At 52.4% G+C, this 12,345-nt stretch overlaps 1 protein-coding gene across 1 annotated transcript; it reads left to right on the top strand.

Annotated features, from left to right (window-relative positions):
• Positions 1 to 4,927: 4,927 nt before the first annotated feature.
• TMEM119 (transmembrane protein 119) lies at positions 4,928 to 12,202 on the top strand. Its single transcript, XM_020801926.3, has 2 exons — positions 4,928 to 5,115; positions 9,061 to 12,202. Exon 2 carries the CDS (start codon positions 9,071 to 9,073, stop codon positions 10,010 to 10,012), a length of 942 nt encoding a protein of 313 aa, XP_020657585.3. The 5' UTR covers positions 4,928 to 5,115; positions 9,061 to 9,070; the 3' UTR covers positions 10,013 to 12,202.
• The last annotated feature ends 143 nt before the right edge of the window (positions 12,203 to 12,345 follow it).

Here is a 12,345-nt window from a genome sequence, read left to right as displayed (position 1 = left end):
TAATTGGCACATTATTTGGAGGGTGGGGGCGGAAACTTCAAAGCCCAGGGGTCTGCTCGGCACATGTGCATTTGGTGGCCGAGGGGACCGATCCTGATCCTGCCCGGATGAAGGCCTGCGCTTGGCCTGGGTTCCTCCCTTCCTTTGATTCTGTCTCCGGAGCTGGGCTTCCAGGGCGCTTCGAAGACGGCCATGTTTCCAGGCGAAGACGGCTGCCTCTTCAAAAACTGCTATATTTTCGAAGCCGTGGCTTCCATGCATTCCGACTCCCATCATTCCCAGCTCGAACCCAGTCCCTTTTGAGAGAACAGCTGGGAGTGACCGTGCAGAAAAATGAACTTTTCCTCTCCCTTCGTCCCGGTCCTAAAATGGAGAGAGACCAAACCTTGGGGTTCATACCTAGCATCTAAAATGCCCCGAAAACTGCCTCTCAAACTTGATGGCCAGAGTCCCCAAAATGAGTCAAATTCGTTAACCGTAAACGAGCTATGATCTGTTTTCCCCCATCCCCGGTTTCATGCATCTGGTGGGGGGTTGTGTTGGAAAAGCAGCATTTATTTATTTATTTTTAAAATAGGAGCCCTGGCTTTTCTCTCCGGTAACCTCTCTTCCACAGAAGGGCTTTTAAAACCCTCTGCCTCTTTGGTCCTGCTTTCAGCCCGCATGAAAGGGTCGTTGTCCCTCTGTAATCATAGCCCTTTGCTGGCGATGGGCTTTTTCGTGGGTGGAGAAGGACCAAAATACACCGTCCAGGGCTTACAGCTTCTCGGGGGCCGACGGGTGGCCACAATTAAAGCTTCCGAAGCCAAAACACACACACATACACATCACAGGCATTTCTGCGGCTTCAGAGGCTGAGGGTTGGTGTCCCCCCCCCCCCCCCGGCCTGTGTCTTATTTTAGACTCCATCCAAATAGCAGAAAGGCGGCGAATTTGAGATTGGGGGGGGGACCAAAACTCAAGTTTCTAAAGATAGAGACCGTGGCAGGGCAGGAAAGCGGCTTCTCCAGATCTGTGGCTTTGATGGCAGGGCATCCAGGCCAAAAAAATAAATAAATAAAAATTTTTTAAAAATCCTTCCCTCCCACCCTGCAATGTTGGCTCTTTCTGACTCCAAGACCCATCTGACCGTGGCATGGTCTACCTCGGAGGGTGGTGGGTTCCCTTTCCACAGAGGCTTTTTAACTGACGTTGAGCAACTCTCATTCAAGGTGGTTTTCCCAGAGTCTTTTCTGTGTGCGAGTGTCCCCGTTATGGATGTTGTGTATAGCTTGTTAAATAGTTTCTTCCCTGGAGTGCTGCGTTCAAATCCTCCCTGAGTCCCAGAAGAGGCTGGGGGGGGGATTTTAGCTTCACGAGAGAGGATTAAGTGAGGTGGCTCAAGCCAGAGCCTCCGCCCTGGACTCCTCAGAGGAAGGGCGGGATGAAATCTGTAATAGATAAGAAATCTCCGTTTTTTTGGCCTCTCTCCCCCTCCGCCTGAGGCAGGCTCCCACCCAAAATAAGGCTGATCTCGAGTATTCCAGTTGCTGGAATCCTTCCCTGCCTTGGGGGGCTTTTAAAGGGGGCTCGGGACCCCCTTGGCAGGGGAAGAAGGCTGTATGGTGGAAAGGTTAGCGCGCTCCCCCCCCCCCCCAAGCCCTGGTGCTCAGCCATATCATCCGGGGGCATGAGGATGCCTTGAGCTCTTCCCCCCCCCCCCGCCATCCTTATGGGCTGTCTCCTCTCCAAGACCGAAAGATGCTTTTTGTCTGGCCTTGTAGGGAAAACGATGCCTGCCCTACATCGCCTCCCCCTTGCGCTCTCCATCACGCCAGGCCCTGTTCCTTGAAAGAGGGCTTTGATGCCAGAGCGTAGACCGGTCGGTTGGACCACAAAGCCCAGTATCCCCCCAGGTGGTCTCGGAGGACTCCTGCCCCCTATGGATCCATTTCCCGGGCCCATATCCCTGAAGAGGGAGAGTGAAAGGAAGACCTTTTCTCTGGCCTTCCTTTGAGCCGATGTTTTCGAACCCGAGGGTGTCTTTCCAGCCCGTCTCTGCCTCCGATATAACGATGGGCAAGAATCGCGCGTTTCAATTCTGCCGTCTGTGCACAGGAACCTTTCGCTCCCTTTGGCTCAGAACCGGGATCTGGGCTAAGGAGAAGCCAGCTTTTTCCCCCCTTCCTCTCCAGTAAGGTTTAGGAGTTTAATCCATCAGCCTTGTTAAAAAAAACACAACCCAGCTGCAGCCTTCCCCCCCCCCCCCCCGGCCCCATAGAAGCCAGTTTTGCTCCCACCATGGAGAGGCCAGCCGGCAAGCCATCCGTGAAGCCTTCCCTGCAATGGTCTGTCCCAAAAGAAGCAGCGCTGAGCCATCTCTCTACCCTTGCTAGAAACCGGGGCTTTAAAACTGCATCCTGGACAACAATTCCCAGAATCCACCACCCCTGGCCAGCAGAGGGATGATAGGGGTTGTAGTCCCCCCCCAACAAGGAAAGCGTGGCAGGTTCTGTTTTGCAAAAACTCGGTCCAGGTCATCTCAAGCGTTGCCGTTTCAACAGCGAAGCCCAGAAGCTTTGCTTTTTCGAACCGAAAGAAAGCCACAGTTCTCGTACTCGGGGCAGGGAAAAAAAAGACCCCTCGGAGGCCGCTGAATCTTTGAGCCTCGTTTTTGGAGTCCTTAGCTCTGGAAAAGTGATGATCTTGGCCTGGAAAAAGCATCTCTCTTCCCTGCCCATGATTCAAGGACGGCATGACTCCAGTCACATACTTGCTGACCCAGCCAAAAAAAGAAAGAAAAAAGAAGAGTCCATTCCAGGGGGAAGAAAAAAAACAGACAGAGAACGAAAACCAAATTACAAGCACAGCCGGGCGATGTCTTGTCAAATTGCACGTTTGCGTTGTGCTGAAGTATGGCCGCAGAATGGCAGGGCCGAGGCCGGGCGCTTCACCGCCTGGGCTAAATTACAGACCCTGGGGATGGAGGCCCTTCGGGAACCCGGCTAGGTTTTCTTCAGCAAACAGCGAATAAAAAGGTCCCCGCCATGGGTGTGTGTGTGTATGTGTGTGTGCTAGCAGGGGCACCTGGGTGAAAAGGGGGCGCTGCAAATATGGAAAAATCCTGGATTTTTTCTCTCCCCCCTGACAGCACTGAATTTTCCAGGGCTCTGCAACAGAATGTTGCAGCGTTAAAGCAGTCCAGGCCACCGTCCTCTCCCACAGCGCTCTGGACCACTCTGCTTGTTTCTCACCCCACCGGAAAAACCAGTACGCGTTCTCCCTGCTGATCATGCATCACATTATAAGTAGTTTATTACATCATTGTCTCTTTAAAAAAACTTTTCAATGTTTCTAGCTGTGTTTAGGCACCTCTGAGAACAGAAACTTTTCCTTCCTTGGACGGACCACGTCCTCTGAGTCGCTTCACAGGGAGCCAAGAGCACACCTTCCTTTCACCCCCCAAAAAACAAGTTGATTTGGATGACAATGCCCATCATCCTCAGGCAAGGGGAATTCAGGAGCCTGTAAAACCCCCTCCCAAAAGAACTCTTTTATAAACTTTTCCAAACTTTGTTTCTGTGCTTATTCCAGTTTTGGTTCAGTGTCTGTCTCTTGACTCATAGGCGATTGTGGCTCCTTTAAAGATTTTTTAAAAATTATTATTATTTGGAGTGAAGGAAGGAAAGGGAGAAAAGAATAAAACTTTTTTCTTTCTTTCTTTTGGGAAATCAAAATACAAAAACCCTTGAAGAAGGCCTTCCAGCTCCCCCATCATCCCCACCCCCTTTTTCACTTCCGTTTCTCATGAGAAATGGTGTAACTGATACTGTCTGTTATTGGACTGTGACATTGACAGCCCTATATTTATGAGACTGATAAGGCATTTTTGCTGAGATATTTTCGGTGGGAAAACTCTCTCTCTCTCTCTTACACCAGGCCTTTGGGTTGCTGGATCACAGCCGCGTTCTCTGGTCTTTTAAGGAACACGGAGGGAAATGCTGGGTCTCAGATTTCCCTGCATAGCCAAAAGGAAGAAAATGTGTTGCTTGGAGAGGAATTCTGAATAATAGCATTTCTGTGTGTGCATGGGACTGTGTGTTCCCTCCTGTAACCATTTTTTGGAGTTCATGAGATCTTGTTATTATGGGCTATCCAGTTGTCCCTGACTTCTGTCGCCCCCCCAGGAGTGAGGGATCTCCAGAAATGCCCCGTCCTCCGAGGCTCTGCTCAACTCTTATAAACCCAAGCCTCTGGTTTCCTTGAGCGAGTCGGTCCATCTCACACGGGCTCTTCCTCCTTCCCTGCTGTGCTCTACTTTTCCCAGCCCTGATGGCCTTTTCTGGAGCATGTGGCCTTCTCGTGATGTCTCCAAAGGAAGACAGTCGCCCTCACCTTCAGCATTGTTGCCTGTGGAAAGGGTTCAGGCTTGGTTGGATCTCGGACCCACTTATTTATGTTTCTGGCCGTCTCGGGGGGGGGGGGGTATCCACCGAGCTGTCCTCCAGCACCACCTTTCAAAGGGACAAATGGGGTGGCAGATGAATCCAATCAAATAGAAACAGAATGAGGTGCTCCCTTTGAATAGCTGCAGAAGGGGGGTTCTCCTTTCCTCTCCTCCTCCCTTGCTCTCTCTCTTCCCCCCCTCCAGTTTCCTCCGCTCTCTCCCGGGCAGTGGGACTTGCTTCCAGTTTCCTCCCTTTCCCTCTTCCTCGGGCTTTCCTCCTCTCTTGCCTTGCCTTCCCTTCCCTCTTTTCTCTGCCTTAACTTTCTCCCTTCCTTCTTCCCTCGCCCGCCCCACAGCCCGATTCCCCCCTCCCTCTCCTTCCCCGCCGCTTGGAGGGCAGCCGCCTCTCGTAGCAAAGGGGACCCGGGGAGGGGGGCGGCCCTGAGAGGGTGGGTGGCCGGCCGGCGAGGAGGAGGAGGAGGAGGGAAGGGGGCCGGGCCGGGCCAGGCGTGGGGCTCTCCCCTCCCCTCCTCTCTCCCCTCCCTTTGCGCCTCTGCAACCCGATTTAACGCAAACGGGCTGGCCGGGGCGCAGAGCGCGCCTCCGTCCCGCCGAAAGAGCCCCACGCCGCCGCTGCCGCCGGGGCTCAGCCCTCCGGACCCCCCTCCGACCCCTGGACGCTTCCCCAGGTGAGCCGGTGACTCTCTCTCTTCCCCCCCACCCCCCCTGCACGGGCTCGATCCACCTCGAAAGGGGCCCGCGCGGTCTTTTCCCCATTACTTGGAAAAGTTCTGTGCGGGGAACAACCGTCTCCAGCATCCGCGCCCAGCGCGGGACTCCAAAGGGTTTCTCTCTCTCTCTATCTCTCTCTCTCTGTCCTTTATTTCTCTCGGCTCTCCAGCAAAAGCTTCCCCCTCCAAAAAAACAATCCCCCAAATCTCTCCCTCTCTCCATTTCTCTCGCGCGCGCCTTCCCTCCGCCTTGCTTTTTCTAGCCTGCGCTCTTGGGAAAGGGTTGATGCGCGCGCGCGCCCCCTCTCCAAAAGCGCTTCTCCCTCCTGACCCCAAGCGCTCCCATCATCCTCGGCCACCCGGGCCCGGCTTGGGAGAGCCTGGAATCTCTCCACACACACCCGGGCCCCCGGGCCTTAAGGAGGAAGAGGAAGATGGCTTTCAAGCATCATCCTCTCTCTCTCTCTCTGACGGCTGCGCACAGGCTAGAGGGCAAGTCTTTCCTTGGGCTGTGAATTTTTCCCCAAGGAAGAAAAGTTACTTGGAAAAGTTACTGGATTCTTTTGGGCCCCTTGGAATTTGGGCTCCAGGCTTCGCTTCCCTCCGTCCCTGGATTCCAGATGTGGCACACGGTGGCAACAGGGACCGTGCGCTCTGCTTATGCTCAGAGGTGCTGCTGCCCTGTTCACACCCAGGCTTGAATTTCGGAGCTGGAAACAGATTCTGGGGCAGCTCGATCCACCCGTGGCTTCTTTCGGCCGCTGGTCTGCCTCAGAGGAGTTTTTTTTTTAAAAAAAGCATCCCTTGAATTATTTTCGGGTGCAATGCAACCCCCACACAGAGATGCAGGCAGGAGCCACAGCTGTGCGGGCAGCCTCTGCCCGTCCCCTTTTTTTGGGGGGGGGGCTGTGAGGCCCTTAGGCCTTTCCTCCATTTAGCCTGAGTGAACCAAGCATGTGCAGAGTGCGTTTCACTCAAGCAACACAGCCAGTCAGAGCGAAGGGAGTGGCACTCTGTACATGCTCTGGGGCCGAGATATAGTGCCACCGACCGAATGTATTGGCTCTCCTGTTTCCCGAACCTGTTCCACGGGGTGGCCCTTTGGCCTGTGTGTCCAAGCGGCTGCGCACGTGATGTCCGACCCCCTGTCCAATTAAAACAAAAACGGAATTAAAGGCTGCCCGGCCTCCAGGTTTTGCAGCTGGTTCTCTGGGACGTTTTGCGCGGAGCCCAAGGGCCTGAGTTGGGGGTTTAATTGCCAGCAGATCCGCTCCTGGCTGGAGGAAAAGGGGGCAGCAATTCTCATATTACAGAGCTTTTTAAAAAAAATCACAACGGATTTAAGGGGAATCTGCGGTGCCTCTCGGGAAGGGGAAAGAAGGAGGCCGGCGGGGTCTGTAAGTCTGAAGAATTTGCTCCCGACCAAAATAGTCACTGGTGGTGGGCCTTGCAGGGGTGCGGGCGGTTTCGTTGACTGGGTCTGGACTGTTTTCTGGCAAAGGGTGCACAGGGCGACCAAGGGCCCCCTTTCCATAAAACGGCGCCATAAAAAAAACCCCGTCTGCAGTTCCACGAAAGCAAAGCCACCCTTGCATTCCTGGCCCGACCTTGGAAATGCTCCTTTTTTGGACTGGCAGAATAACACTCACCCGCCCCCCGCCACCGTGGCCACTGGCAGTAGAAGCCCCGAGGGATTCTGGGAAAGGTAGTTTAAAAAAAGTAATTTCCCCACCCAAGGGTCTGTTCTAGGCTGGCAGAAATAAGTACTGTATCAGATTCTTGCTCTGTAAATTTCAGGCTCTAATCAGGAGCGGAGAGGGAGAGAAGGGGCAGCTATCAGTATGAGATGGAACCTCCATGTCCCTTTGCAGTCTACCTCTGTAGACCAGAGGCTGGGAAGAAACAAGGAGGGGAAAGGTTTCAATGCAACAACATTTGAGTGGCCTTCACAGAGACGAGATCTTGAATTGGGAGGGTTTCTGGCCCCTGCAGAGCCTGGAGACGTTTCTGAGGGCTTCCAGCATCTCTCAGCTGGTCTATCCAGGCAGTTTTTTCCCCCCAGGGAGCAAATTCTTAAGGAAGAGAAATCATGTGGGAGTTGAGAGATGTATTCTCCCGCAGCTTTAGTTCCAACCTCTGGGAGGCTACAGAGTTTGGGTTAGGAGAAGGGGCTGGGAAAGGACGGCGCATAAGAAAATGTGGATTTCTATTTTCCAACGGCCTCCCTTTCGTTCTGAGCGTCTGCTTCAACCCTTCATCCCCTCAAGTGCAGATCGGGGCCCTCTTTGGGACGACCAGGAGCTAAATGGCCCTTGGGGGTCGGGAGAGCGGATCGTAGCTCAAAAAACATTTTTCTCCCCTAAAAATATCCCATGGGTGGAATGTTTCCAGATGTTTCTTCACCACTAGAAGACGTCCAAAACCCTCTTCTCTCGTCAAGAACGAGCATCCATATATAGACTTCAAAGGCTCATATGAGTTTGTATCAGAGGAGGCTTGGTGTTTTTAATTTCGGTTAGATGCTGGGAGGGGGGAGACGACACATCGCCCTTGCATGCCAGATGCTTGAGCCGAGCGCCTGGGCATGCGTGAAGGAGGGAGAGCTGCTTTCATGCCCTCCTTATGGGTTTCCCAGAAAGATCGTGGCCGCCTCCTGCCTGGAACAGGATGCTGGGCTTATACGAGAGTCTGATTCAGCAGAGTTGCTCTCCGGCTGTTCTGGCCGCAGGAAAATCCAGATGGTCAAACCGCTCCCTGGGTCTGAGTTTGCAGTTCTGCAGGAAGCCATCAAATAGGGGGGGGGGATTTTTGGACAGAAATGGGGACAGCTTGTCTCCAGGACGCCCCCTTCCCCTGGGGAGTGCCTGGTTTGGGAAAAAGGCTGTGGAGGAGGAGTTAGAGCAGAGTCCGATTCAGGAGGGAAACCCAGGGAGGAGCGGTGTTAGCCTCTGCCCATGTGCAGAGTGTCCGTTCCTCGCTGTAAGGCTTCGGTTGTTGAGAGGCCTTTTAAAAGTTTCCCAAATTTAAAAGCAGGAGGTGGCTGGGGAAGGGGGGGGGGAGAGAGCAGTGTTGTTTCAAACTGTGTTCAGATCTCTCTGACAGTCCCAACGGCGGCTCAAGTAAACCACTGCGTGGGATCAGCCGGGCTTCCCTGCGTAACCGTTTCCATTGTAAACCTCAAATCTCAGGAATTTAACCGCCAGCCAAGCCCAAGTGGGTGCAAGGCAGGATCTGGGCGTTTAAGCCTCCTCCGTTCCAGACAGCCGCTCAGAGCTTGACTGAAATCAGCCCCAGCCCAGCAGTCTCCAGTTTTGCATCCTGAGAAACGAATTAATTCCAATCATCCAGTGATTTTTGCAGAACGAAACCTCTTCTAGGCCAAAGCTTGGGCGTGTGTTGATTTTTTTTTTCAGAATACAAATCCCACAATCCCCCCCAAGGGCCATACTCTTTGGCAGGAGGATGGGTGATGTAGTCCCAAAAGGTGTATAGCTCCACAGCTCTGGGGGAGAGCCGGAGAGGACCTGTGACTTGTGCAGGAACCGAGGCAAGATTGTGGGGCTTTTGAACCCAGCCTCCCCCTGAGCCTGAAACCCCCACTCTTCATGATCAGCGTCCGTTTTACGAGCATCCATAATTAGTTAATTTTTCTATAGATCGTTGCTGCAAACTTAGGTGGTGGATGCTTCCCAAAACATCCCTTTGGGACTGCATGCTTTGCACACCGGGCATGAAGTATGGGAATCCAGAACAGGCAAGGGGGACTCTGAACATGCACAGAGCGCTTCGTTTGCTAAAATGGGGGGGGGTGTAGCTCAGAGCATATGATTTAGCACATGGCGTGGGCTGCAGATTTAAGAATAATAGCTCCCTTGGGCCCTGTTTGTGATTAGTTTCTTCCAGAGAGTCCCGGATGCCTCTGACTGGTAAAATGGCCACCAAGATGAGTCTCTTCCTGGTTGTCGTCATCTTGATCAAAACGTCTGCCTCAGTGTCCATCCTGAAACCGGCCCTGGAAGACAATGGGGGGAGCGGCGACGGCGAGGGGGCTTCCTCTGTCACGCCCCCGGTGAGCCCCGCGTCGGGTCTGGATCCCACCTCCGTGGAGGACCTCGAGGGGACCTCCGTGAACGGCACGTCAACCTCCCTCACCTTGCTGGACGGAATCGTCGACTTCTTCCAGACCTACATGCTCCTGATCATCGTGGTGGGCTCCTTGGTCTTCATCTTCCTCTTCATCATCTGCGCCGCCGTCATCCTCCAGCAGAAGCACAAGGCGTCAGCCTACTACCCGTCATCCTTCCCGAAGAAGAAGTATGTGGACGAGAACGACAAGTCCGGCGGGGCGAAAGCCTTCCACGAGGTCCCCGAAAAGCCTGCAGACTGCCGTCAAGAAGAGCCGGTGGATTCCTCCAAGCAGCTGCAGGCCGACATCTTGGCGGCCGCTCAGAACCTCAAGTCCCCGGCCAAAGCCGTCACGGCCAACGGGGAGAGTGTGAGAATCGCCCAGGACGGGCCTGCCCAAGAACTGGCGGAGGGAGTGAAGAGCAAAGAGCAAGGGGAAGAAGAAGAGAAAGGGGCTCCGAAAGAGCAAGGTGGCATCCGGGAAGTGGCTGTGCCGGAGACAGAGGCCTCCGCTTCCCCCGACTCAGTGGACGGGGAGGTCAGAGGAGGAGGAGACGGCTGTTCATCCAGCGCGGATGGACCGCAGGCGGAGGAGACGAAGATCCCCCCTACAGAGGACTCTGTGGAAAAGCCCGTGTCCGAGGCATCCCCAACGCCAGCCCCTGACCCCGAGGAAGGAGAGACAGGTGCCCCTCCACCTCCGGAGGGTTCCCAGGAAGCTCAGCCTTGAGCTGGGGTTGACCTTTGCCCTCCACTGGAGGTCGAACCTGTGATGGACTCCACAAAAACGGAGTGTTGGGACACAAGAAGGTCCGTTTTCGGGCATCAACAACCCCACAACCTGCCCACCTCTTGAGGTCAAGAAGCCTCCTTAGAAAGCCGCCTGCCGTGGTCTTACTTTCAGGGCCTTTCCCACCACGGACACGTCACGTGGTTCCACCAGATACTCCTTTAGAGTCCAGGGTGAGATGGAGGGCAATCTCATCAGCTGAGGGGACTCTTACGGAGAAACCCAGCCCCATATTGAATGGCATCATCTGTGGCAAACCGTTTCCTTCCAAGGCTCGTGTCGCAGGCTGTATTCTAATGACTTCATCATCCTTCTAGAGCTGGGATAGTTTATTCGTAACCTCTAGACAAGGGCTGGGACGCCATTCCATTCGAAGCCAAGGAAGATCTGGGAAGGTCATTTGTTGGCTTCGCATTTTCTTCCTCCGGCCCCAATTCTGAAAACTCAGTGGGTGACCCTATCAGAAGACCAAACAATGGCCACTTTGACCACGCCTTGACATCTGCACAACATTAAGCTTTAAACCCCACTCACGTGATACACAACAAACTCTCTATGTAGGCCAGCCCAGTTTGATAACAAATCCCACTGCTGACACCAGTGAGTTCGGGTCACACGAGATGATCTCGTGGGCACATCAAGAAAACACATCTACTTATGTTTTCCTCCCCTCTGCCTCTGGTGAATGTTTTGTGATTGGCCCTCTGATGGCAAGCCCAGGCTTCATTTGCAAATCTGATTGCTCTGGCGTGGAGCTTTGAAGGAGCTACGTTCCTAGAGGGAAAACAGGTCAACATCCTCTACATGCGAAGATGGATCTTCCGTGCAAATTTGAACCTGCCTTCAAATGCTGGGGGAAGGAGGGGAGAAAGTCCCTGACAGATCCCAGCTTTAAATCTTCAAATAATCCCAAAGGCTTAGGATCACCGGGAAACATTTCAGCGCTTCCAAGTATATGAACAATCCTAAGGAAAATGTGCCTTAATCTTGGGATATTTTATACACGTCACAGGCACACTTAAAGATGCAGGAATACCCAGGCATTTATATGATTCCAAAAGAGTGTGTGTGTGTAAAAGACCTCAAGACAATCACGAGTGGAAATCCCTCTAAATTAGCCTTTTGCATTTCTTGAAACCTGAACAGCCTCAATCAACCCACAATCAGCCTTAATTTCAACCTTTATTAATCAACCTTAATTCTTCCCCCCTTGGATTTATAATACATGCGAGACACTTATATTTGCAATGCTGACACATCTCCCTTGCCTGTTTGTTGCCAATGTTTCTTGGACAGAGATTTTCTTTTCATGAGATAGCTTTTCTTTTAAAAAAATCATTTTTGGTACTAGTTTATCGAAGGACTTTAGAGATGGAAATTTTAGCCTGTCCCCTCTTTTGGGACAAAGCGGGGTCCTTTTTATAAGCATGATAGCTGGATCGAGTCCATTTTATACCTTTTACATGACAAGCCTTGAAGAAGTTGAAGTGGAGTTGAAAAGTGGGTGTGCGCCGGCAGAGAATCGGTTGTCCTTTTGGTGCGCTTCTTCGTTAAAGGTTCTGCTGGTATTTATGACTGTGGTTTCCTTCTCCCTTAAACACAGATTTTCTGGGCAGATAATAACGACATATCTTTTTTCTCGTTTGGCATTTTCCACGGATCCGACAACAACTCCCAGCATCGCCGGCATGATTGTCGCATGAGCTGTGTGTTTAATTTTCCTCATCTAATACTTTTGTGATTTGGCTGTTTCTGAGGATAGCATTAACTCCCCCCCCCAACGCTATTTCATCTATGGGGTGGGGCAGGAGGTGCTTCCATGGGGCAAACAATATGTGTTCTGTTTTGCAAGGTGACACCCTCCCCCAAAGTTAAATGAAAGCCATTTAATTTGGACTCTTCCATGGAAGTTATTGGTCTGTTCCCCCAAAACCGTTTTCAGCTCCAGGGCAACCCTTGCAAAACAGCTGAGAACATGAAGCAGGGAGAAAAAAAGAGCATAAAATCGAACAATCAATTCTGCAGTGAGCCCAGTTTTTAAAAATTAAAATTGCAGCATGGACTGTTCTTGTCTTTCTCAGTTCCCCGTTCATTGTACAATTACTAATAAATATGTATTTTTATTTCCTATGCAGGTGCATGTTTTATTTCATGAATTTCAGGTATGGGTGTTAAGTGGCTATGCAGGAACGGGTACAGGTGAAAAAGTTAGCCTCCCTATGGCATGTCAACCCCGCAAGGTAGGTTTATCTTAAGGTAGGTTTGGGTACAAG

This window comes from Pogona vitticeps, chromosome 14 (genome assembly GCF_051106095.1).
Source record: "Pogona vitticeps strain Pit_001003342236 chromosome 14, PviZW2.1, whole genome shotgun sequence".
Taxonomy (NCBI): domain Eukaryota; kingdom Metazoa; phylum Chordata; class Lepidosauria; order Squamata; family Agamidae; genus Pogona; species Pogona vitticeps.
This window is presented reverse-complemented; position numbering and strand designations above follow the sequence as displayed.

Excerpts from the sequence above, each read along its gene's own strand:
- TMEM119 (XM_020801926.3), top strand. The coding sequence starts at position 9,071 with ATGCCTCTGACTGGTAAAATGGCCACCAAGATGAGTCTCTTCCTGGTT.